A 27514-nucleotide genomic window follows, 5' to 3' on the forward strand; every position below is an offset into this window, starting at 1 on the left:
CATCATCACACAGTGCTCCCCCCAGTCATGCCAGCAAAACCCAATATGCACACAGGGGTAGTCTGTAGCTAGAGAGGCAAGAGGTTTCAAGGGCTCTCTCTTCACTGGCTTGTTTGGTGTTCAAGTGTTGCAAGTCTTTCCCCATCAGCTTTCTCTGAACCTCTCCTGCTAACCCTTCTCCATGTGTTTTTTTTTGCTCTCCATTGCTGACTTTTCTCCTTGCTATATCCATTCCAATAAAGGACAGCAGAGATGACATTGCTGTCAAATTTTCCCTTTTTAATCAGGTCTACCTTGTTAAAAGCCCTACTATTAAGCTTTCTGCAACAGCTTCAATCTACTGAGCTGTGGCTGTGTAACAAGAGGCCCCCAGGACCACAAGACTATGAGTGCCTCACTTAGAAACATTCACCTGTGGGCTTCAGTGAGGATCTCTCCAACCTCAGTATAAAGATTATGAACTTGCATAATCAAGTCAGCATTTCTTTTGAGGTTTCAACAATCACATTTATTCCTTGGTTTAAAAGGTTTTGGTTCAGTTTTATAAACAGGCTTCACAAAATGTGCAATATTTATAAACATAGTTCTTAGTCGCAGTGGTAATAAGAATCTTTACTTTCATCATTATGTTCACTTCAGTTATGCAATGCAACACAAAGTTGATTTTGTTTCCCCTCTTCTCCCTCCCACAATTGGCACTTAATCATAAATTGGAGAAACTTTAAAAAGACAAGAAAGTCTAAGCATGATGTTAAAAATGCATTGCCATAGTATTACATTTTAATAAGGCAAATTCTTATTTTGTAAAGCCTAATTGTGCAACTCTGAGACCTATGGAAGGTGGCAGAAATGCCAGCCTTCTCCTATAAAGAGCAGGCCTTCATTTTTGCTTCAAAGTGTTCACCCCTCCTTACCAACCCCCCTTAAAATAAATGTACAGCTGATAATACAGCAGAACATCCCCTTTACAGGGTGAAAGGAAATTACAGTAGACAAAGGCATGGTGCATAGTACACAAAATCAGACTGTTTTTAAAAACAGCATTAAAAAATAGAAATAAAAGAAGAAAAAGGAACTGAACAACAAGCAACAATGGAATTTTTCTAGTGGAAAGAGGATTTGTGGGTTTCATAAATAAGTGGAAAATTACTAAAATACTTTGCTATATAATATAAAAAGGCGCAAAGTGTTTTCCAGTTGTCACCTAAGTGTTAGATGCAACTTTGTAGGAGTAAGTGTTTGGAGGCAGTTTGGAGCTCTGATCGGTGCAGGCATTCCAGCAGGGCAGTGCTGCCAACAGCAGGAGAAATCCACCCAGCAGGACACAAAAGCCACTGAAATAGAAAGCAGTATCGTACTCCTGCGTCCAGTCGTAAAACCAACCTGAGGGTGGGGATAAGAGAAGTGCATCAGTGAAATGTAACACAGCACTGATAATGCAGAGAAACAACATATAAATTAAAAAACCTCCAACAACAAAATAAAATGAAATTAAATAGGCCAAACCTAAAATACTGTTTGACCACTTAGACATTAAATCTGTTTTTCCTCAAAGCCATATTACAAACACAATCAGCCAAACAGCCTTTATTTTTTGCTGCAAATTTTGATTTCATCATTCCATTATTATTATTGCATTATGCAAAAGCATTCTGTCTGGTTGTGACAAGCTCATGTTCAGTTTACACTGTCCATCTTGCCCTTACCTACAATTGGTGGTCCAAGGCTATTTCCAAGTCCAGCGAAGAACATCAATATCCCATAGGCATGAGTCAGTTTCTCAATCCCCACAGTCTTTGTTGTTACATACGGAAAAATTGACCAGTTCCCAGTCAGAAAACCCAAAATCCCAGAAAGCATCGCTAATGTAAGGTAACTTTTGGCAAATGGAATTGCAAACAAGGCCACTCCTGTCATTAATAAGGTAGTTACATAGAGATATAAAGTGTTAACCCACTTAAAATCTGCCAGTATTCCTAAAATAAGTTTGCCAACAGTTGTCATAATGCCAATAATGGAAATAAGGGGCATATAATAGTCATCCTCACTAATGTTTGCACTTCTTGCTACATCTTCCATGAGCAGAGAAGGAGGAAATCCACCAATATCAAAGAGCAAGATAGCAACAAAGAGAGCTGAAAATACTTTGTTCTTGAAAAGAACCACGGTCTCCTTCCAGTAGGTCAAATAGAGCTGCCACTTCCTTTTGGCGAGTTGCTTGCAGAGGTTTGTCTGTTCCACAACTTTCTTTTTGTAAGTGTCTTTCTCATTTACATTTATTGAGCTCAATACATTCTTATTCAAAATGCTATCCTGTTTGCAATCAGGCACATTGTTCACACTTTTTTCATCAATATAGCCCTTTTCAAGGATGCTAATGTTTTCTTCAACAGTCTTTTCATGGTAAACAAAATATTGTTCTGGGACTTTGTCTACACACATTTTATCTGGTGGAGGAGAACTGGACGATTCCAAAGGTCTCATTAGACTGCCACATGCTAATATATTTAGAGACAGGGCACCAACTATTAGCAGACACCCATCCAGTCCATACAGCTCAATAAGCTCTCTCTGCAGTGCTGCATATATAAAGAGTCCAACACTTGAGCCTATAAAAGAAAAATAAGTTTGATTTAAACCAAGACCATTCTTCAACTCTAACAAAATTGCACAATTCAGCAGCTATGAAGACACTTCCACAGGAATGGTAATTCATTTGTGCTCCACTCTCCCAAGTTTGATGAACTGGTAAGTCATCATCCCTCCTGAAGTAACAGTTTCTTTATTGAGTTGCCACTAAATAAAAAAAAAATCTCAAAATATCTGAACAATTTGTGACAAATAACACCAGCAGACACTTTATAAACAAGCAGGATCAATACCATATCTTTACCATATCAATACCATAATCTTTGATTAAAAACATCGAAGAACTACTAAGCCACCCTTCTGCCCTTCTCTCATATACATGTATCCCTTCAGGTACCATTTCCAGTTAGCACAGGTAGAATTTCCCACTCTAACATTTTTCCCTTTCTTCTCTTTGCTGTCACCTTCCTCCTCCCAGGCACAAACAGACCAGGAGTTCACCTCAGCACGCCTCCTAAAAGCAGCCCTTGACTGCCAGGTGTTTAAGGAGCAGGGCTTGCCTGGTAGGAGTTTACTCCAAAGGCATTTCTGAAGCTCTACAGGAATAAACATGCATTTGAGAAATTTGGCCATTCAGAAGCAAACACTGAAGAGTGAGAAATTACTGTGAACACAAGCGTTTAATGCAATCCCAGCAATTTAGAGAAAAGGCTCGTGGTTGAAGTGAGCGCTTATCCATTTTAACTAGTGGATGTCCCTCTCACAAACACAGAACTTTGGTTTTCAAGTCAATTTAATGACAAACTTTATTTTCTGAAGATTGTTTCTAGGTTATATTCAAGCCATTTATATACTTTGGTGCTAAACACAGGAAAAATCAATTACAAAATCCATGCCTGTTTTGCCTTCCAGGTACTAAAATTAACCAGGGCACAATAAGATCAGGCTTTAAGGCAACCTACATGGAATCCAAAACAAAAACACTGAAAATGATCCCAAGAAACACATCTGCAGAAGATCCTCTTTACTCAGCTTGTGTGGATGTGGTATTAGTATCTCACAACACTGGCTGTACTAATCCTGCATCTCCTCAGTGACATCTACTCAAGTAAAGAGGTCAAAGCAGACACTCCATGGCACACAGAAAGCAAGGCATGGGACAACAGCCATCTGTTGGTTCCTACTTGGGCCATTAAAAAGTGTAAAGGTATAGCTACTGTGAGGTAGTGGCGATGCAGCATTTATACCCTGCATCTCCAATCTTTCTTGCCTCTGATCCTGGGTAAGAATAAAGAGAAAAAGAGGGCTCTAGGAAATGTTTCCCCTGATTACCCATGGCACACAGCCCAAGCTACATGACTCTGCTTTCACTTCAGTGAATATCCTTTCCTCATCCATATTGATCACCCATAGCACAAACCTGCAAGTGTAGTTACTATTTTATCTGAAGCCTGAGTTTTTCTCTTCATTGATACTGATATTTTGATTTAAGAAAGTAGTAATTTTCTTAAGTTACTGAGAAGTAACTGAGAAAAACATAACCTGGTTTCTATTGCTAGGGTAACAGTGGTTGTATCAGAGTTGAGAAGCTGGAGAGAATGACAATTAAAAGTCCTACCTGTTGAAATCAGACCAAGTGCAAGGCCTCTGCGTTTGTCAAAATACTGGCACGTGATGGTAACCGTTGCAGTATACAAAAGGCCACATCCAAGACCTGTATAAAAAGAGTTAGATATAAAACATGCTACATCCTTTTAATTAAAATTAATGCCCCTTTGTTACCCTGAAGGTGTTGCTATCGTGTGCCCTGGTTACTGAGGTACCTTTTGACTCTGGCTCAGCACAGGGCAATCAGGCTGCCTGCACGGTCCCGCCTCCCTTCCCCTGACCATCCCTGGCTGCTGAGCCTGGGTGGAGCAGGCTGGGTTTGAGCAGCTCCCCAGCCAAGTTCTGTGCTCTGTGGAAGGGATACAGGGCTCTGAGCCCAGGGCTGGCCCCAGAGCTGGGCAGAGCTGCCTCCTCATGGCACTGTGCCTGGCCAGCACGACGCCGGGGCCCCGCTGGCCAGCGAGGTGCCCAAGTGCCTGACACAGTTAATTTGATAAGCCACCCTTAGCAGCACAGAGGGGCAGGTCATCACCTGCCAGAATAGCATTTTCATGCCTCTAGCACAGCATTTTATGTTCAGTCAGGTTATGTGGAGAACAACATTGCTCCCTAATGATCTCTAATTTATCAAATTAGAATGAGGATGTGACAAAAATCCAGATGAGATATTACTCCTTTAAGACTGGGATTTCATGCCAGCAGAAGACCTGTTCAATTCCAGTAAAACCTCAGCTTCTCAATCTCTAACAATCGTGTCAACAGAGGACAAATCCTTTTCAAACCCTCATGAACATTTACATTGTTTTTATCTTTTAATAGATGGTAACAGCCAGCCCATGCAACATCCCTCCCTGCCCAAAAGGAAAGTATTCCTTGAAAGATCAAGTCCCCAACTACCACTGCCTCTGTCAATCAGTTTTACATTTTGTATTCATAAACCAAGACTCAAAATAATGTAGACTAAGTCTCAAATTAAGGGAAGGTGTTTCTTACCAACAACTATCCCATATGAAACATATAGGAAGTATATGTTAGGTGCAAAACTGCTCATCATGAGGCCCCCAGCCACCATAAAGCCACTGAAGATAGCTACTGGTCTTGCTCCAAAAGATGATACACATATACTGCAGACAGGACCTAGAGGGAAAAAACAGGAAAAACATTCCTAGTATACACCAGCACCAGGAAGAACTTCTTAAAAAGTATCAATCATATCAATCTGTAGAAATGTTTCTTATTAGAACTATTTAAATGTATAATTATATTAGATAATGATTCAGAGTACTCATTTTCACAGGGTTCTCTAAAGCAGTCAGTTATAAAAATATTAAAGGTCAGGCTTGCAAAATTTTTCTCAAGAAGAAACTGAACACTAAGGCCATGAAAGGGCACTTGGCCTGGGAAAGAAAGAGCAAGTGAAACATTCCTTACACATAGGAAGATACAAAACATACTGGACTGTAACACTGTCACCACACAACCAAGGTGTACAAAGGTTCTGAAAAGAATCTTAATCTTGAGACATGAAGCCAAGGTAGAGCATCAGCCTGGCCTTAAGCAAACAGGTATTTTTTTACAGAGCACAAAAACTGTGTTTCAAAAATGCAGTATCTGTATTCATCTTGATATGCAGTTTATAAGACTGAAATAGGAAAACAGTAACTTGGGATCATAGTTACGGTAAGAATGCCACCTGGTGCTTACCCAGAGGGAATATCTGCTGGTATACAGACAAGGACAAACACCACTCTTCCCTGATTTTCGAAGGAGTTAAAAATCCGCTAGTCAGGTGTCCTACCAAAGAACCCTTCACTACCTATCTCCACTTCTCCTCTAAAACTACAGGAAATAAAAGTCACTTAGTGGGAGCAGCCAGACCAACATTCAGGTTCATGAGGGTTTACTCCCCAATATTTCTCAGTACTTAGTTCTCTTAGTTCTTCAAAGCAAGAACAAAGTGAAGCAGAATTCATACCCTGCCTCTACTCAGCCAGTTCTCTCCTCACAGGAATCGTAGAACAAGCACTTATTTTCAGTTGTGTGACCTGGAATACACCTTCTAGTCTAAAGTAGTGTGCAAGCTTGGTGCCCTGCATAAATAATCAACCAGCAAGGGACTTGGCTTGCAAAGACAACTTAACTGAAACGCTGCAGTTTCAAACCTTCATACGTAAACTTAGATATTAGCCCCATTTCTAAACTCAGCAACTCTGAGACTAGAAGTTAGATACACAGATGAATGTCATTATTTAATACAAACAAAACCACCTCACAACACTTACATCTCATTTGAAGTGATACACACGCACACACCGTGGTCGATTCAATCTGCAAAAGCAGTAGTTTTGGAGTCTGCCATTTGTCAAGGTTAGTGCTCCCTGACTCATGTAACTGAGATTCCCAGCAGATGGGAGGTGAGCCCAAAAAGGTGATATGAGGTAAACAGTTGGAGCCTGAGGATGGTGCTTGCCTAGGTTTGTAGACAGGAGCAAGCAGCTGGGAATGTAGGCAAGGTTTTCCTGTGGTTGCCGGCCACGGGACAAGCAGTTCTGGCAGGCAGGAGCAGAGATTCGTCAGAAGGTGAAATGATCCTCAAAGACAAGGCAGGCCAGAACTTTTGCCCTACATTAAGACTATCTGCCCAGGGAACACGAAGGAGGGGTGAGTCTGAGCTGGGGCTTATCCAGGCAAAGAGTCAGAGTTACAGAGGAATCAAGAAAATATTCCAGGAAAGAAAGGTTTAATTGGATTTTGGAAGCAATGAAGAAGGAAGATCTAAGCACTTGCTGCTTCTCAAGAGTCAGCATGCTGTGGGAATGAAAGCTGGCCAGCATAACCTGGGCAGAGTAACATGCTGAGAACAAAAGCTGAGAGCATTAGATTGTTGCTGATTCTTTGAATTAATTACTAGAACTGGCAAACTAAGATTGGTATGTTTCCTAAAACCACGGGATTTAAAAATGAACAAAAGATTGACTCTGTATTATATAAAGAATTCTTCTACACTAAAAGAACCAAAGGTAGTGTTAACATAATGCAATTAAACAGAGGAATGTGCATTCTTCCTATTCTTTGTTTCTGACCTACTACCTTGCTACGACAAACAGCATTTCCCTTCCACCTGCTGTCTATATTTTGACACAGTTGCTTTCAGATGGTCTCTGTCCAGTCTGGGGTGGTGGTGCTAGTAAAGACATCACTGACCCCCACTAAAGCATGAGGTGAACTGGACTCTCTGACCCCAAGCCAGAACAAGAGAGACATAGAGCTGAAAGATGTGGCTTCATAACCTGACAATGACATCTCCACTGGAACGTGACCAAAAGCATCCCTGACAAGGCCCAACGAGATGCTCTTCTAGCTTCTCCCACTTACAAAATCCCAACGGAGAACAAAGAGTACAAAGAGATCTTTTTGCTCTAACGTGGAAAACAACCTGCACAAAACTGAAGGACCTGTAAGCTCAGTATTAATCTAACATCTCACACAGCAAGACATCTGGCAACTCAGCAACAGCCCTGTTTATAAGAAGGAGCGCCAGTGTAAGCACTAATATAGTTATTATAGGTCTCTGAGTTGAGCAGAAAAACAGCTCCATCTTCACACTAGGCACGACTTTCACACTGTTAGAAAATGAGTCACAAAAGAAAATTCCCCTGACAGCCAGCATCTTTGTCCTTTCCTGCCTCCTTGCACTGCTTCCCTTTCTCTGTTTCCTGGCACTGGCATTTTTTTCCCACAAGGCACAGCACCTTCAGTTATTTCCATGGTATTTGCACAGGAGTTGACTGTACACAAACTTGTTATTCTTTACAGATATTTGAAGCACAATGGATTCAAGGCAGTAAATTCTAGTAAAAATCCAGCTTTCACAGAGTGGGACTGAGACCTGCCCTGTGGATTTTGCTGAAAGTGGGCATTCTGAAGAATGCAAGAGTCTGCATACAGCCACAAAGGAAACAGATCTTCAGGCAGCATAAGGGTTTTCATTAGCTGACTCTCACCATAATATGAACAACATAAAAAAAAACCCCAGTGGCAATCTTCAATAATAAGCATGAAAATTAGCTTTTAAGCCATCGTTTTGTTCAGTTTGCCAGCAGCTCCAGGGGTTAGCACTGGAATCAGTACAATATTTGATGACATTGATAAATATTTACCTCTTTTACAAATAAAATCCCTAGGGCTTTTTCCTATCCAAATGATGTATCTTAAAACTAGACCAAACTCAATCAAAAAAAGACAGCAGCACAGTTTATTGGAATGACAGCTAACTCTAGGAAGAAAGATTCAGCACAACAACAGACACTGCTCCTCTGCACACAACCTGTCATGGCTCGCAGTCAGCAACACAATTATCAGGGGAGCAGTCAACAAGATCTCCAGACAAAACGGGAAGCAGCAGCAGAAGGAAGATTGGTTTTCACAGATGATCTTCATACAGAGAGATCAAAGAAGAAGAACACCTGGGAGGGATCATTTGTACATTGGTAATTTTATTAAGATTATTTTGAATTAAATATTTTACCCTCAGTGAGACCTGGATGTGTCAGTGAGTCTTTCCTGAGACATGAAAACAAGCCACCTGCTGCACTCAGGAACTTAAACCTACAGAAATGTGCTGACCTCCTGACAAGTACAAAGTTGTTTTGTTTTATGGATATCAAGAACTAAAACTTTTTCCTCAATATTTTCACATAAAGTGAAAAAATCCTGCAAAACAACACTCCCTCCCTCCAGTCACTAATCTCAAGGGCTCTCCCTCCTTCACCTCATACACAAAACCTTTTCCTAAACAAACTATACTGGACAACTGAGTTATTTTTCTTATCACCAGCATTAATCTGACCCACCCTACCTGGGCATCTGTCCGAGCTGGTTGAAACTGTGGAGTAGAAAAAATGGTCATGGACTGCATGTAAAATCCACTGGCCAGAATACAAAAATATTTTTTGTGCATTAAGTGCATTTCTAAAACATGGTTGTAATAAATATAATGTCCTCCAAATGCCTGTACTTTGGATATGAATACAGATCAGAAAAAAGCTTTTCATACTGGGCAGCAACCCACTCCCAAATGATTGGAAAGACAGTTCCCATCTAAAAAAAGTTGTTATATGAACTGGGCTTCTTTTCAGGGGAATCTTGGGGACACCTTCTCCCCTGTGCACAAGGTATTTACAGCTTCCATACTTTACAGTGGAAGTTGTATGTGTGGAAGTAATGTCTGTGTGAGGTTTCTGTCCAAAAATATGTAGATGATGAAAAAGCAGTTATGGAGTAGTAAAACTGTTGCTTGAAAACACAAAATAAAGCTTTTTAAACATCTAGCACTGAATGCCTCAGATCAGCAGAAACATTCCATCAAATTATCAAGGCATGCCTTTCCAGAGAGAATTCTCCTTTTGTTCTCTCCACTAATGAAGGGAAGTAGGAATGGAGACATGGCTGGTGTCTTCTCCTATGCCAAGGACTGTGAAGTCAACTCTTAATATAAACAGCTGTGGTGCCAATTACAGGCGCCAAGTCTTTGTTTTGCTTTTAACAAGTGTAACATGGATCAAATTTAATTTCAGGCTCCAAATGGATACAAAATTAAGAACACTTGGTGCAGAAGAAACGCATAGAATATATATAAATATCCTCCTCTGACCTGTTTTAGTAAGGGAAACCTACCAAGCTTTTTCAATTTCTTCCTGTCAAATAAGCCCTGGAGCCATGTGCCACAACTGCCAGAGCCTGACCAATACTGTAACACCTAATTCTGCAGAGGAGCTCTCACCTCTGCCCTCTACAATAACACTAATGCTTGCTAACACTGTTCTAGGCACATTTCTTCTACTGCTCTGTAAAGTTTCATCAGAGAAAGTCATAACCCAAGTCATCCTGTGAGGAAGAGCTCAACCAGATCCCTGCCCTGTTCCCTTTCCAGCTGATGAGGTGAACGGTCCAGCTCAGGCGGGACACTGGCCTTAGCAACACCGCCTGTGCTGCGAGCAAAAGGACAGAAATCGAACACCAGGTGCCCAGGAAATGGATCCAGATAAACAAGGTGCTGTACTGGGTTTCTATGTCTCCAGTCTAAGTTTAGCCCTCAAATAAGTCAGAAGTAAACATTTTAGAAAGGATACCAATGCAGAAAACATGAAAGTGCTCACCAGCATCAGCTGCTTAAAAAAATGTTTCAGACCACAGGAACACAGGGAAAGGGAGAGAACAGAGAAACTTTTTCTGTGCCAGATGCCATACACTTCTTTCTGGGTTTGGTGCAATCACAGTACCAATGCAGCAGAGTCACTGGCCCTAACTTTCTCTGTTATGGAAGCTGGTGAATGTGATTGCCAGTGCTACCAATGAGAAAAGTCTTCAAAGAAAATGGACACTGATTTATTTCCTGTCTGTGGCTGCTAATCTACCATAATTGTCATTCCTTTTCCAGTCTGGCATCTACAGCTTCAGAATGGTGAAGCTGAGGAAAGCTCACAGAAGAGTCTTAATGGCTCTCCAGTAGAGCCTTAATTAAAAATGTGGAAGTCTTGGCTAAAAGACTGTATCAAGTTACAGGCTTTAAAGAAAAAAATTAGAAGTAATTTGATTACATTCTCTAGACATCCATCACACTAATCAAGAGTCACTTCAAAATATAACATTTAAAGATAACGTTATTTATCAGCTGAAAACTAAAACTAAACAACTTGTATCGTAACATTGCATACCTTTAAGGAGGAAATTTAGTAGATTTATCATTAGGGTCAGATCCCAGCTTGACAAACAGTGGGATCTTTCATTTCAGGATTTGTCTTCAGTCAACTCTGATAACATCAATGTAATAAAAAGACCCTTCCTGTACTTTCTTTTGAAGGCATAAAAGGTAGGAATGATTATTAAGCTTCTAAATACCGAACTGAAAGAACAGAATCACGTGGACAGACAGCATTCCTCCCAACCTGTCAAACCGTCATTTAATAATTCCGTATCAAAATCAGTCACAAAAGCACCTTTGATTTGTATTATTCATCACAGGACTTACCATTTGCTGCTGTCATGGTTTAACCCCAGCCATAAACAAGCCTATGCAGCCACTATCTCACCCCCCCCACCAGCAGAAATGGGGAGACTCAGAAGGGTAAAACCTGGAAAACTCCTGGGTTGACATAAAGGCAGTTTAATAGGGAAAGCAAAGCACAGGTTGCATGCAGGCAAAGCAAACCAAGGAACTCATTCACTGCTCCCCATGGTAGGGCAGGTGTTCAGCCACCTCCAGGAGAGCAGGGCCCTATCACATGTGACTTGGGAAGACAAATGCCATCTCTCAGAAGATTTCCCTCCCTTCCTCCTTCTCCCCGCTCTTTATATACTGAGCATGTGACATGACCATCCTTTTGGTCACTTGGGGTGACCTGTCCTGGGTGTGTCTCTTCCTGATTTCCTGTGTACCCCCAGACTCCTCACCAGCCTGGCAGCAGGAACAGCAGGAAAGACTTTGACTCTGTTGGCCCTGCTCACCAGCAAGAAAAACATCTCTACGTATGTCAATTCTGTATTCAGCACATATCCAAAACACTGCCACTCAGAAGAAAATGAACTCTACCCCAGCCAAAACCAGCACAGCTACAAAGCACACTGCTGAGAATTGCTCACAGTAGCAAGACAGCACTAAAATCTGGAAACTAGCATGGTGTTGACATAAAGGAAAGGGTACTGAGACTTTTAACAGAGCCAGAGACTTCTGGTCTCCTACAAGTTCTCTTGAAATTTCCTTCTGCCTAGTTTTTCCTTCAGTGATTACCTTGCTTATCCTTATTTTCCTCCCACTTCACTCTTTCATTCAAGTTTATTTAGCTCTTGATAAACTTACAGCAGGAACTAATATCCATAACACAGAAAAATAAAAAAGCATGATGGAAGAGCAATTGACAGCCCTTTACCCACTTACATCCTGACACTGAATACAGTCTTCTTGTGGCTAGTGATCCACCTGCCTTTGCCCATTTGTCTTCTGCCCAGTGATTAAAAACCCTAACACAGATGTGACACCAGTATTTGATCAGCTCCAGGGCCATACAAAGCAGGATTCTTTATTCGGGTCTGTATTGCTATTGGAACATCCAACTTTCTTTTGAGGATAGTTTCCTCAGGATCCTGAGCTGCATTTTGTCCATTAAACCACATTATTGTTTTTGCCTGTAGCAGCTGCCATGCTGACAAGCATTTTTTTCCAGATCCAGCAAATAGACAATAGTTCTGTGGTGAATCTTTGAAAAACAGAAGTTAGTGATATGACCCCGTAAATGCACGTGCCTGATATTAAAACAACAACCTAGGAAATGTCAAGGTGAGGTTTTATTTTCCTAAAACTTTGCTGTTACTCTGCAAGTGACAATGTCTTGCCAAAGAAAAGCTTCCAGTAAAGTTTGTTTATTTAATGCTACTGTTACCCATAACTTTCCAGCCTCCAAAGGGAGTTTTTTCTCAAATAGAGAATGCAAAGGAGCCCCCACCCACTCTCACTGGTAGGTTTATTGCTAGAGCTGAAAAATTAGTAACTAGTTTATTGACTTTTTTCCATAAAGCACTTGAACATTTCAGGCTAACAGTTTGCTCTGATTTTAAGACAATAATGTAAATGTTAGTCTTGAAGTCTCATTTTAAAAAAAAAATATTGCATCAACAAAATTACCGTTCAGCTTCCCAGAGTGTGGCTTTCCTAGTTTATTCAAACACAATCATTTTGAATTTTCTAAAGGGAATATTTTCATTGCTCTTTTATCATTATATTTCTCTGGTTTATGCATAGCGAAACTATAAATGTAATCTTCTTACCCATCTTGACCTAAAACAAAAATGCAGCACCCTCATTTGCAGCTATCTTTGATGCAATTCCAAGAGCACACACAGACGAAAGCATCAATTGGAAACGTTTCAGTTGAAGATAGATATTACTTCTGCACTTACTGGCAAGCAATCCAATTCCATTTGCTAGTGATCCAACCCAAGCAGTCTTGCCTTTCCCTTCTCCAAAAGCATCCAGCCACTCTAAATACAAGACTCCCACCGCCAGCGGTGATCCGTAACACAGGAACTGGGTGAAGAAGGAAACTACAACAATCACCCAGCCCCAGCCACCATCTGGTGGCTTCCGAAATACCATCTTGTCAACTGGGTGCAGAGGCAGAGGCAGCACCTGTGCAAACAAAACCCAAACAGAGCAGAGCGTTAGAAACGTGACTGACCACGGGCTGTGAACACAAGGCAGTTGTGCAGAGAAGGGCACATCCAGGCAGAGGCTGGCTTCAGCCATTCTTCTTGAACAGCTGCAGCACAGCACACAGGCAATGAAACTGGAGCTGCCATACTTGCACCTCTGCTATCTAACAGAAAGACAGCACCCAAAGCATAATGATTTGTACATATACCAGCACTGCATGACAGAAAAGCATTTAATTTGCTGAGTGCTAAGCAGGCTTTGTGAAAACTTCAGGCAACAATAACTGCCACGGTTCAACAAGAGAGCTCCGTAGTCATCTGCTGTTAAAACCATGAATATCAAGAAAGGAGCAAAAAATCTCTACTCAGTTCCCTCCTCAGCACAGTGTCTTGCCATTTATTTGGTGTTTGCCACAAGATAGTGTACTCTGGGAGGGGCAGATCAAGAGGAAAAATGACATTTTGGCAGTAGTAACAGTTAAGTACTCTGCTTTGTCAACAAAACTATGTGTAGAGAGCTGCATCCAAAAATCACTTCTAATATATTTAGTGAAGTGAGCTCTAAGTCTGTGTAAAGGTGTGGCTTATATGCCAAGACATGACAGCAGCAAACATGCACACAAAAATCTGCTATAACCTGTTAGAGTGTCTGCCCTCTGTGCAGTTGGCATACATGAACCTTCCCCAAACTGGCAATCACTTCCTGGACTCCAGAAATACCACCTTGCTCTTTTGCACGGCACAATCCATCACCTGTGTGTCTATGGCTTTAAGTAACCCACCTCCCTCGCATCTTCTCAAAACTAGCATGTGAATGTAGGGATCAATGCTTATAAAATTTAGCAAATATAGTCGGTTTTCCAGGCTACATTGCTTTGGAGTCTCTCTGTGCACACAACCAGCCTGCCCTCCCTCTCTACAGGGTGCAATCTGCCCAAGTGATGATCACAAAACACATGCTCTGCTCCTGGCTCTGCCACTAACTCAGTATATGATTCTAAATAGTTTTATTTCCTTCACCCTGGAAGATAGAAAGAGGTAAGATCTTACCCTGTTCTCTTCATGAAATATTCTCAAGGACCATCTCCACAATGAACCTTAAGCATTAAGACTGTTGCAGTAACAGCTCTGCTCTGGGAGACTCCCAAGAGGCAAAGCAGAAAAATAAATGTATTGCACTGCCTTTTTGATTTAGGAACCCAGAGGAAATGGAAAAAAAAATACTGCTTTATGAAAGCAATGGGGAAAGAAAGCAGACAATAACAGAATTCCCATTTGAGTTCCTCACACCCTTTTCTTGGGCAATTATTAAGAATTTACATGGAAAACTTAACAAAAACACTATAGTATAAAATTTTGAGGAATTGTATGGAGACATGAAAAAGGGGAGTTCTAGTTTACAGATACACTTATATGTTACTTTGAGGGTAGATACTCACAGATGATGAGTCAGTTTCCTATAAATGTACCTTCATGTGACAACTACCTGCAGAAAAAGAACAAAGCAAGTTTTCAGGCAATGTATCACTGCAACAGTTAACACAACTCTGAAAAAATGGTGGTTTCACATGAAATTTCTTCTTTTTAAAATCTTCTCAGAGGAACTTCAGAAGCAAACAAGTTATCTCAGTGGAGAAGTACTGATCCCCTGCAATTAATTAACATCTGACAGCAGCCTTGAACCCTCAAATAGCAAAAACATCGCCCACCAATGTAAAATACATTTTGACATCCTGGGTCCTTTGGGAGTGATTTACAAGGTTAATATACTGACTGGCCTTGAAGATACAACATTCCAGTTACAATTGTTACAAAGTTACTTGTTTCAGCTCTGACTTCCTCACTCCAATGCCTGTTGAGTGTCCCTTGATCCTGCGAGATGCAAGGGTGGCAGCTGGGATAGACACAAATCATAGGCACTTTCCTATAATATCCTTTACACAAAAAGGGATCCCCGTATTTCTACATTAAATATTTGAGTTATTTGAATGCAGTCCCCAAGAGCTGACCTATGCATCTCTCCATGCATTAAGTAATTATCACTTGGTTTGTTTTGTCCCTGCCTAGAGGATAAAATAGTGGAAATAAGTAACAGCTTTAAAAGCAGACAATGAGACAAAGCGAGGAAGCTTTCAGAAAAATTCTACAATAATGGAGGTAGACAGTGAATAGCCCCAACTCATATTTGTTTAAAAAGTAAACTCTAGAAAACAAACACATTTTAGCTGTAATATTGATCTCCATTATATCAATGCCTTAAAATTTGGCACAAAGACAACCCTTGAGTTCAGTTCTGCTATTCTAAACATTTAATGGGAAGGAAGCAAGGACTGGGCAAGAGAGGAAAAGAGTTTTCATAGTCTTAGATGATCACGTAGTCTCTTCTAATAGAAACACTATAAACCTCTGGATTAGTTTGTCACCTGCTGCAATGCTGCACAGTATAATTTAATTTAACCAACTGCACCAAATTTACAGCAGTAAAAGTGCTGACCTCCTACATCTGGACAACTCCTATTTTGCATCACAGATCTCTTTTGCATCTTTTCGCCGAATAGCAAAACTTTAGGCGCCAAAACCATCTCTACTCTCTGAATGTTCCAAACCATTTACAGTCCACAAATGTCAAGCAAAAAACACCATCATTTCCCCCCTCAGAAATCATCCTCAGAGGAATAACAGATCTATAAAATCCCAGTGTCTGTTTTTAATGATCGGACTTTCCCTTCCCTTCTCCTCCCTTTCCTTCCCTTCCTGTTTTTCCAGGTTACTCCTTAACCTCATACTGCTATGTGCCTGATACTTAGACTGAGATATATTCTAAGACCCCTGAAGGCTCAAGGCCACAGAGAGCAGGGAGCTGCCAGACCTGCATGAGGAGCCTGTTCCCCAGAGCCCTCTGCTATGTTAGTTAGAGATGTCCTGGACAACCAAGCCACTGCTGGTACCATGGATATCAATCCACTTCCTATTGGCACATTATTTAATTCTTCTCTTGAAGTGGCAAGTTGTACTGTAACATCTCGGTAGCAGGGAAAAGAACTGATAGTGAGAATTAAACCTTCACTTGCATGAACATCAAATCTGTGCATCCACTTGGGAAGGATTCAAAGCACCTTCTACTATTCTCTGTCTCCGCAGAAGGAGGACACAAACTGTAAAGATAAATGTGGACACCAAAAATGAAGAAGCAGAAGCCTACACAGAAGGGAGTGAGGGGAGTCAATAGTTTTGGGCTTTTTTCTCAGAACCATCCAGGAAGACTTGGCTGATCCTGGTAACAGATAAACAGCCATTTAAGGTTCAGGATTCAGGTAGGAACAGTTTCACAAACCTTCCTGTTCACTAAGCCTAGAGATATTGTTCCAGGAAGCCAAATTAAATTAAAAATACTGAAAAATAGACATGAAGAATAAAGAATTGAACAGTAACCAGAAATTTGGTGAGAAAAAGCTTTTCAGTGAGTTGTACTCACTGCGAATAAGAATCAGAGGGAGAGCTGCTTGATGAAAGCCTTTACCAACCACAACAAAAAGAAACCCTAGAGAAAAAACTGAACAACAGTGTCAATGTGGGAAGAGAGAAGTGTCTGGCTGCAGCAATTTGCTTTGCTCTGAGCACTATTATCACAATACTGAACTCCCTTCCTATAAATCTTAGAATTTGGCTTAAAGATGACAGATGAGCACAAAAAAAGAACATGAGTACCACTGAAACATTAGCCCTCAGCACAACAACTTGTATTAATCTGTGGCAAAGGGAATCTTGAGAAAGACAGTAGCAATGTGATTGTTTCCAGTTCTTTGTGCAGCTGGAGCCCAGGGAAATGTGTTGCTTTCTGTGAACAGCATATGGCTGCAAAGAAAGCTGATGTCAGCAGAAACACTGCGTGATTAACACTGGACTAGTCAAGTTTTGCAAGGGACTGCTACAAATCAAGAATGGTACCAGCCAGAAAAGTGACATCGCTCATTTTAAGCTGAATCAGATTTCTTGTAAATTTCTATTTATTTTTCAGGCAAGTTCTTGCAATTATCTGAAATTTCTGCTGCCCTTAGATTGTAAGTAACACCTAGAGTGTGAGACTGGTGCATTATACTTGCTTTTAACATACCTGTCATATCCAAACACCTGCACATGTACTGATGCAACAGCATAAGCACTATATTAAATTCATTAAAAGATTTATCTGTACTTCCATGACATCAGATTTTAACCAATGTTCTAACTACAGTAGCTTCCTGTGTGACACAGAATATATATACATATTTATAGTTCTCAATATTCAGGTCTGCGTACTTCTCACATTTCTCTACTTGCCGTTCTGTCAGTCAAGCAAGAGAGTTGTCAGTATCAAGGTTTCCTTCTATTTCTGAAGGATGACAGAAGTGTGAAATTTAAAACAAAACACCAAAACAAAACTTACAAACAACACAATAATGTTTTTCTACTGTACAAAATTAGTTTACATTAAGAAGCATCAGTGGGGCAGCGCATAAACCAGTCAGCTTTGTACAAATCTGTCAGCTCAGCAGAACCAGTCCTACCTGTTTCCAGAGCCTCACTGCTCCAGAGCAGATGGACCCCCCACCCACCCCAACAAAAGTACAGCTTCAGCGTCCGTCGGACACTAGCACGCATCCATGCAGGCAGATGTGAGCCGGCGCTGCTAGAAAACACCAGCCAGCGTCATTTACCAGAGTCTCCTCTGCAAAACGAGAGCACGATGTGTCCCGCCTTAACCATCACAACCTGCGAGGGTTCCCTTCGGCATCTGTTCCCTCGGTCCGTCCGTGTCCCTTGGCCAGAGGCTCCGTGGGGATGGATGGCCTCTTATAGCCCCCGGCTCGCCTCGTCTCTCCCCACGCCCTCGGGGGACAGCCCACAGCCCCGCGTTACACATTGACGCCTTCCACCTCCAGGCCAGTTTCGACGGGAAGCGCTCATCCGCGCAGTGACGCGCATCAGGAGGGGACTGAAGGTCGTCCTCACCGTCCCGATGCCACACACGGTCCGAGCCACGGTGCCCCGCCCCGGGGCAGCCGCAGCCGCCGAGGTGCCGCGGGGAGCCCGCAATGGGCACACACGGAGGCTGGTGGGCTCCCGCAATGGGCACACACGGAGGCTGGCTGGTGGGCTCCCGCAATGGGCACACACGGAGGCTGGTGGGCTCCCGCAATGGGCACACACGGAGGCTGGTGGGCTCCCGCAATGGGCACGCACCGATGGCGACGAGCGCCCGCTGACATGTGCCCGCGGCAGGTGCTGATGTCGCAAACACTGCCCACCGGCTGCCAGCGGGGCACACCAGGAGACACCACAGCCAACACTGAGGGGTGGTCGTCGAGGGGCACCGCAAGGGATGCGCTCGCCCCGGGTCGGCGGCACGATCCGCTCCTGCTCCTTTTCCCGAAGCCTCTTTGCGGAGACCGCGCAGAGCACCCCTCCTGAACCCCGGCCCGGCCCTGCCGCCCCAGCCCCCGGGGCAGCTCCCGCCGCGGAGCGGAGCGGGGCCGGGCCGGGCCGAACCGGGGGACCGCGGCCCCTGCGGGGGCTCCGTCCGGCCGCCCCCCGCCCCCCTCGCCCGCGCCCCCCGCCCCCGAAGCGCGGGTCCCCCCGGGGGCCCCGGCCCCGTTACCTGCGGGCGGGCGGCCCGTGGGGCGGGGGCCCGGAGCCGCCCCCGGGGAGCCGGGGCAGCCCCGCATCGCGGCGCGGCGGGCGGGCCGCGGCCGGCACGAACCGGTTGTAACTCGGGCGGGGGAGGAGCTGCCGGGGGCCGCCACCGCCGCGGCCTCCGCCCGCAGCCCCGGCGCGGGGGGGCTGCCCCGAACCCCCGCCCCTCCGGGCGGGCGGGGCGGCCGCTCGGCTCGGACTCACCTCCGCCACGGACCGCTGCCCTGCCCTGCCCCTGCTCCGCGGGCAGACCCCCGCCCCGCCTCCCCCTGCCCGGCTCTCGCCGGGGACAGGCGGACACGCGTCCCTGGCCGAGGGTCGTCCCCGGCCTGGGGCCGGGCGGCGCGGCGGAGCCGTGCGGGAGCCGCCGCCGTGCCCCGAGCAGGGCGCTCCCCGCGGTGTCCCGCCGCTGCCCCTGCCCGTCCCTGCCGCAGCCACGCCGGTCTCAGCGACGGCCTGGCCCCGAGGCACGGTGACCCCCTACCGCCATCCCCCGCTCCTTGCATCCGCAGGGCCGGGATCCCCCGGGCACACCGCCGGGGGTCGGAACCTGCCCGGGACCCCAAGGCGGCGGAACGGCTGCAGGACGGGGATGGGAGCTGGCTCCCGCCACCAGCGATGCCGAAAGGCCGCAAACTTGCGCTGCAGACAGCGATGCAGGCAGCACACATGCAGCACTGCAACCCCAGCATGCCAGCTCAGGGGAGAGACAACTCACTCGTGTATTAGAGCACCCACTGCCTTTAGAGGCCCTCTCATCACAGCCCTGGCCCGGATCCGTGTGCACGGCACGTCCAGCGCTGTCAGACATACGGCAAGGTAGTTGTCAAATGGTACAAGTTCAGCCACCTGCGATATTCACCCTCCAAACTGCAAAGGCTGTTGCAGAAGCTGACTGAGCACCCATCGAGCACCAGCCTATACCCCGGCCATGTTCAGCGTGACAGCTCTGCTGCTACCTCTACCCAATTAGAGCTCTTGTAACCACACACTGAAGGTGGAAATGTAAGCATCCCCAGAGCTGAGTGAAATTCTGAGAGCCAAAATACTCCTAGACCTGAAATTCTGAAGCAACCTCATATATTCAGTCTCTGCAGTTCCTACAGGTATGGTTCCTCTGCATACCTACAGGTACGGCATCACTCCCCTTTTCAGACCTGCAGTCCAGATTTGCTCCTTCAAAGTATTTACAAAGTATTTACAAAGGTTTGTGAACTTCAAATGTCTTCGAAAGTGTTTTGATCCACACCTCACAGTGTTCAGGTAAATATCAAAATTAATACTTGCTACTGGAAGGACTGACAAAAGAAGGACAAACTCAAGCCTCACTTCTAAGACATCTCAGCTGGCATACGGTTGTGTTGTGTATCTCATGTTGAAAAGGGCAGCCAACTGAAGGGGGGGAGGGGGAAGAAAGGAGAACAGGAACTCTGAGAGCTCTAGAAAACTGTTCCAGGGAAGAGAACTGAAATAAATGTCATTTAACCTAGAGAGAAGGCAGAGGGGAAACATAATAGCATTCTTCAAGAACAGTAAAAGGTTACTGTGAAGCAAAAGAAATGAACTGTTCTGCATATGCATTAGACAAGTAAAAGAGGTGAGTAGGTTTAAATTCCATCCCCAGGTAATTGCTGTAGATATTAGGAAAAGCTAGGCTAGCTTGCTGCTTGCAGAGATTTCTTTGGGAAGCACAGCATTTTGGGAACACGTGCACTGGGGCTGCTGAAACAAATGACTGAAGACAGCTGCCCAGACAGTAAACAGCCACTGTTTACTTTGATTGCTTCTTGGGCTTCAGGACACAGGCTGAAATCGAAAGGGTAATGGAAATCTTTCCACAGCCACACAAGAGATGGCTGGGAAACAACAATTCTGAATTAACTGTCCAAGATGTGCTGTTTCCTACACTTCAACACAAAACCTTTTTGCAAACAAGTGCTCCAGTTTCCATTACAGTGCTTGATACAAAAACTTAGAAAACAATCTTAAAAAATTAAATACTTCACTCTAGAAAAATTGGTTATGAGCATCTGAAAAAATTCACAAGTTCACAATGCTGCACAGGAATGTCCAGAAGAGTTAAGGCACATCATTGACAGGAATACACAGGATCCTTATGCAAAGGAAGCAAGCCGAGTCAGATGTAAACTAAACCAAGTTCAGATGACAGGCAGCTTTGGACCTGAGTAAGAAGCCCTGCTTGAGAATAAATATGCACTTTAGATGAATACGTATTGACTCAAATTACTCTAACTTCTATGGATGTCCTCCAGATGCCAAGTCCCCTGTTTTAATTAAACCCATTCTTAATATGAACATGCCACTCAAGTGCCATAATTCTGAGGCCAGCCTTGCTGGCAAGAAACAGAACTGGGAAAACAAGCCACAGAAAAACAAGGTTAGAGGAAACAGTCCCTCCTCCATGTCTCCTTTGTCCCCAGTTTCATAACAAGCATTGTGGCTCCATTCAGCTCTAGGTTTCTGCTTGCTCACTTGGCCTACAGGATTTTGGCAACTGCCATTTGGCTTAGATTTCAGATCACTGGTTAATCTTCTCATTTCTTCCCTTTAGAAAGCCTTCTTACATGGCCTTCCAAGGCCTGGTAAATTGTAACAGTGCCATAGCTGCACTGTTCATAACTACACCTTCATCTCACACATCGCTAGAATTCTTAAATCCTCACTTTAAAATAGAAAATTAAGTAAAACACTGACTAATTCCTATAAGCCAATTTTTCCTTCAGCCTATGAAGTCTAAGAATCCAAAGGATAAAGGTACTTGTATAGCATGACCAGGGATGAGAGCAGCACCTAGTTAAAAATTTACCTGATTTTTGGTGCACCATGGTTGCAGGATGTGCTGTTCTAGACCATGACAGCTGTACCAGTGAACAGGTGATCAAGGAATGTTCTCTACTTCACAGACAGTACACTAGCAGCAGCTCCTGAAGGTACAGAGAGGAAAATTAGAGGATATTCAAGCAGCCATCTTGGAAGGGGTCCTTCCCAGCAAGGAATGTAGCTGGTGCTGAACACCCTAAATCTGATCAAAAGGATTATCACCCGGTGTAAAGAGGCATCAGGTTTGGGGGATTGGGGTTTTTTGTTTGCTTGTTTGATTTTAAGGAAGGTCCAGATTCTGCAGTGGAGGAAAATCTCAAAACATAACCAAATTCTAAATGTTTGATCAACTATTGTCCTTTAAACTCAGGTCCAGGCTGGGGAGCATCCTTTTGTATTTTTGCAGTCCTTACACAATCGGCGTAGGAGGAGAGAGGCTGGAATGAAAGGGTAAGGCTAATATGTACAAAGTCCATCTTAGGTGTTTTGTTAACTTGCTTGTGGAAAATGTCCATTAATGATTGAAGGGGGAACAAGGCAAGGAAAAGAATCAGTAGTTTGACTGGAGTTTAATTTAAGCAGACATATTAAATATTGATGCACTCACAGAGTCTAAAGGACACTCATTTGTCTTCAGCAGCCACAGAAGACAACGCTTCTGAAGTTATAAATTAATCCTTAGTGTGAGGGGCAAGAAGCATGAGGCTTGTCAAGTGCTATTTGACCACATTAAGCAGTGTCACTACACCTTCTCTCAGATTTGTGTGAAAGGGAACAAGACTATTTCAGCTGCAAAGAACACAGATTTCCTAGGTGATGCTAATAAAGTACCACAAAGCTCCCCGGTGCCATCACAGCTACGCTGACAGGGAATATTGCCTACTTCATCTGGGAAAATGCAGATACAGTGGCAGAATTGTCCCACTCACAGTCTGGCTGTTACTGATAACATTAAATCAAAGTTTTACATGCCACCATCTTCTGCAGAGGTCCTATAACACAGGCAAGGCTTGAAGTCTGTATTCAGATGAACTGCGTCCCCAGTCTAACCATGTCTGACTGGTCAGCTGCACACAAGCACACATTTTACTGGGATACAAATTTTCTTTTGTTCAACCCCAATTTCCCTTTCCTGATCCTGTTACATGCCCCTCACAGTAAAGCTATCATTATCATTATCATATTGGGGAAGGTCAAGAAAGCACTCACTGTTTTAGGAAAAAGATTCCATCTTCTTTAGAGATCAGAAGATTCCTTACAGAGAAAGGCAAGAGTCAGAGCTGTCTCATATTACAGCAAATCTTGTATATACTGTGATATTGGAGAAACAGATAACAGTGAAAATACCAGCATATTAAGAAAATCACAATACATAAATAAATCACTTTTTCAGAAAATAACTCAGTAACTTATCTTTTCATTTTCCCCTGTCACAACCATGCCTGAGCTATTGTATTTAGGGCACATAAATACAATAGTTTCTTGTGCTTATTTAACTAGAGGGAGGCAGATTGGTTTACACTATCTCTGCTTTTTTGTTCTTAATCCAGAATATTTTTTGTGAGTTCTATTTTGTATTAGCTTCATGCTTTAATGGGCTAGAATAACTTTTATGGAAGAATATGATCCAAAATGGTTAAATATATTTTCACTTTCAGCAGTGGATGGACAGAAAATAGAGAACTGGATCCTTAGTACCGCTGAAAAGCATTGTGGTCAGGAACAAGGCAAATTCCAGAATGTCCCAAAATCCAGTGAAGGCTGCAGTAATCAGAGCTGTGGCAGAGGGCAGAGTGAGGTGGCTGAAAGGCATTAAGCACCCTATGAGAAAATAACAACTCATTTGTTTTACACAGAATTATCTCCAGCTTCTCCCTGTTAAGCACATGACAAGGACCATTCACTACTGTGATAGTCAGATGCTCCAGAAATCCTCACTTCTCCCCCCATGGGTAGCTTTTAGTTTTTGTAAAGACTATGCAAAAACAACTTTGACATCCTTTTGCTCTGGAGCTGAAGTCATCTGTTTGGCCCACATCTGCAATCTCAGCAAATGAAAGGCAAGTATTTCTGTTGAAGTGATCACCAGGTAGAGCATCAGTCCTGGAGAAGGCTCCTCAGAAGTGGTGTTTGCTTATTCCCTGCAGAAAATTCATCTATTTCTTGCCAACAGAGGGTACTGAAGTTTAATGGCACACATTCACCAGGGCAGGAAGCAGCACAATGCACTCCTGTGAGACTGCAGAGTACAGACATGCTCTTTTCATCTTGCTTGAGTACTAAGTTCATTTAATAGACCTGAGTCAGCTTTTCCCTCTCTTATTTAACCATATTAAAGTATCAAGGAAGGCACTTATTTTCCGTCAATTAAATGGAGAGAATAATAGTAACAGTATGAAACAGCCAGAAACCTATACTCATCTCATTGCTATCTCCTTTCAATGCAAATGCTGTCAGTTTTTTCTGTATAATGCAGTCCTGCCACTTCAGATGTAGCATTATCTAGTGCCCTTAGCCTAGTGCTGAGTCCTCAATCACACACTGAGACCACAATCCCAAGTTACAATCCATTTTTCTTGTTATGCGCATGAATTGATCTGTTGGCAATACAGCATGTGCTAAAATAGTTCACAATTAATCATTCCAAGTGTCTGTAAAGAGCCCCAAAAAATACACATCCTTTATCTTAGACTGCCAAGACAAACTTGGTGAGTGGGGAGTCAAAAGGGAAAGCAAGATTCCACAATGGGAGAAAGCTATTTTAAGCTTATGTCAAGCTGACACCCCAGGCTTGTCTAAATATATATTTGTCCACTGTAAACACCCTTAGTCTGCATTTAGTGCAGACACATGCAGAGTTACTCAGCAATACAAGCCTTGCATCCACACCCAGGCCCCATAATAGTACTCAATCATAACCAGTTCCTGAAAAAATACTTTGTAAGTGGGCTTCTGAATCCAAAGAGAAGCATTAACCAAGACAAGCTTATCTCCTGCTGCTGGCATCACACTTTTGCCATCTAAGCTCTTGAGATTCACCAAGGGGCTACAGCTGTCAGGCTCAGCTCTTTTACTTACCATGGTTTGCAAAGAACAGGCAAGGAGAGGCTGTGCAGACACGTTTCCTTGAGCCTATGCAGTGGCTCACATGTTACAATGCAGGAAACAGCCTGTGCTGGGCAGGTGTGCAGCATTGTTCTGCCACTCAGAAATCCTGGCTTTCATACCGTGGTTTCCTGCTTATTCGTGTCCTTCCCTTGTTAATGCTTGCTCTGCCTCTGAGTTGTCAATCTGTTTATTCTGCAGCAGAAATGTTGCATTGCGCTAGATCCTGTGTCTCAGGGTCTGGGAAACTCACTGCATTTGCAAAGAGCTTGGACAATTTATCATAAATAAATTAGCTGAAAACCTGCTTACTCTGACAACTACAATGTAAACATATCCAGCATATCCAGTGTGTCCTACCACTGCAATGTGATACTCTCTCCAAGTTTATGTGAATCATCTCCCCAGTGACTGTGAAGAGAACTGGAAACCATTGTCTGTTTACTGACTATTGGAACTTCCTTACCAAAAAAGTACAAACACAAAAACTGTGTCTTCACTGAAAGTGAAGTTGGGAACTCTTCAGTAACTTTACTGTAAACCAGACAGAAATGTTTAACTGTACCAATGTTAAACTTTCTTTAGATTCTGGGCTCTGCTACTTAAAGAGCTTATGGCAAAGACTGCCAGAAGAAAAGCTCAGAATGCTGTACTACAGTAGGTTTGCAGCCCAAGTGTCAATGCTGTGCTCCTGTGCTGATCCATAGGCAGAGCTGTGCAGCATTTGGGATTGTTCCAAACCTCAGGGTAATAGCTGAACCTAGAGGGGCTTTCAATTCTGACATACAGCCTCCACCAGCTGCCTCATGTAACGAGATCTATCTTCAAAATTCTTGCAATCAACTTCAAAGTGAAGTATTCCAGCTTGTCCAATAATCATTACAGCAAGTAATGGAACAACTAGAGAAATGAGAAAACCAAATGTTCAGTAGGTAAATGTGTGTTATATCTCTGACCTGAAAACAGGACAAGGAAGGTTCCTTACTCTTATGTGACATTTCTAATGCCACAGATCTACACAGCAGGTCATGTACAAGACCCTGCAGAACTCCTCTACCATTTTGTGATCAGGATTTACTTTTGATTGCCATTGTCTGTGGCTTTTTCCCTATTTGAAGAAAACTCCAGAAACTTGTCACAAATAACTTATCCTTACACAACATGGCCATGGCATTTTAACAGTCTTACAGAGCATCTGCTCCTGAACACAGATCAGGCATCGGATGTACCCTGCTAGCAGCAGCTGGAGTAATTCAGAAGCACCATGGTCATTAGGATGAACAGCTCTTCATAATGGCTGTCAGTATTTAGAAACATTAATTTAACATTTGAACAAGGGAGAAAGAGTTTCTTTACAGCATTTGAGCCTTGGACAGCTGGTGTTATCCTTATCTCACAAGGGATACTCATAAGACTTCCTGGTACAGTAGGCCAAAAAGATGTATAAGGCAAGGAGAACACACCTCTTCTGCAAGTGCATCTATTGTGCACTGGTTTCCTTTAACCTACAGAATTTCTGGGCTCAGAAACAGTGGATGAAAAAGTCTGTGCATCACACATCCGATCAAGACATCCAATGACAAATTCCTATCAGTGTGTTTCAGTCCGTGCAATCCCACCTTGGAATCATTAAATCATTAAGGCTGGAGAAGACTTCCATGACTGAGTTCAAGCTTTGACCAAACACTACCATGTCAACTAAACCACAGCACTAAGTGCCACATCCAGTTGTTTTTTGAGCATTTCCACAGATGGCAACTTTACCACATCTCTGGGCAGCCTAGGGTTCTAATGCTTAACCATCCTTTCAGTGCAGAAATTCCTCCTGATACCCAACCTGGATCTGCCCTGGCACAGCTTGAGTCTATGTCCTCTCATCCTATCACTGGCTGTCTGGGAGAAAAGGCTGAGCCTCACCTGGCTACAGCCTCCTTTCAAGAAGTTCAGAGCTATGAGGTTTTCCCTGAGCCTCCTTTTCTCCAAGCTAAAAAAAAAAAAACCCATGACAGCGAGAGCAGAAGAGGCTGGACCACCAGCTCAGTAACTTCAATCTTAGAAAACCCAGTGCTTTTGCACACATAAATAGAGCCTCAAGTGACTGATTTAGATGATATTCAGACAATATCACTGGAGACCTTGAAAGTGGCTCACTCTAGTAGGCACAGACATGTCTGCCCTAGAAATCTTGTAGTGTGTCGTGTCCAGTCTAAACTCATTTGGACAGTTTCTGGCTAGGGGTTGCTTTGATCCTCTTGCCCCTTACAACAGCTGAACCTGAAATGCTTTTGCTTTTCAATTAGCAATTAGCCCACTTACCATATCTAATACACAGAGTAAAGCCTCTACCTTGGATTCAGGAGGCTTTGGAGAAGCTATTGCTGTTATAGCTGGTTGGTTTGGTTTCATCCCCAAGCTAACTCATGTATTAAAGACAAATACTGACCACTTTCAGCAGGAATTCAGGGTGCTTCCTGAAAGGAAGCAGTCCTGC

The 27514-nt window shown here is 43.3% G+C and overlaps 1 protein-coding gene across 6 annotated transcripts; it reads right to left on the bottom strand.

Annotated features, from left to right (window-relative positions):
• Positions 1-481: 481 nt before the first annotated feature.
• On the bottom strand, positions 482-27025 carry SLC16A9 (solute carrier family 16 member 9). Of its 6 annotated transcripts, none has more exons than XM_086899714.1 (9): positions 24997-25220; positions 23128-23172; positions 21905-22022; positions 14844-14890; positions 13153-13381; positions 5191-5334; positions 4208-4303; positions 1707-2609; positions 482-1383 (listed from the first exon to the last, which is right to left on the bottom strand). In XM_086899714.1, exons 5-9 carry the CDS (start codon positions 13346-13348, stop codon positions 1205-1207), a joined length of 1518 nt encoding a protein of 505 aa, XP_086755840.1. In that variant the 5' UTR covers positions 13349-13381; positions 14844-14890; positions 21905-22022; positions 23128-23172; positions 24997-25220; the 3' UTR covers positions 482-1204. The 6 variants fall into 6 exon arrangements, with proteins under 6 accessions (XP_086755840.1, XP_086755843.1, XP_086755842.1 ...); XM_086899717.1 differs by having other exon boundaries at positions 23128-23229; positions 24997-25203; XM_086899716.1 differs by having other exon boundaries at positions 23128-27025.
• Between the last annotated feature and the right edge of the window lie 489 nt (positions 27026-27514).

This window comes from Cyanistes caeruleus, chromosome 8 (genome assembly GCF_971803275.1).
Source record: "Cyanistes caeruleus chromosome 8, bCyaCae1.hap1.1, whole genome shotgun sequence".
NCBI lineage: Eukaryota > Metazoa > Chordata > Aves > Passeriformes > Paridae > Cyanistes > Cyanistes caeruleus.

What these genes read in the sequence shown, in the direction of transcription:
- SLC16A9 (XM_086899716.1), bottom strand. Translation starts at nt 13,348, where the DNA reads ATGGTATTTCGGAAGCCACCAGATGGTGGCTGGGGCTGGGTGATTGTT. An exon ending in TTCATATGGGATAGTTGTTG is followed by an intron (nt 4,304 to 5,190) that starts GTAAGAAACACC and finishes CTTTTTATACAG; the next exon opens with GTCTTGGATGTGGCCTTTTG. An exon ending in ACTTGGTCTGATTTCAACAG is followed by an intron (nt 2,610 to 4,207) that starts GTAGGACTTTTA and finishes TTTCTTTTATAG; the next exon opens with GCTCAAGTGTTGGACTCTTT.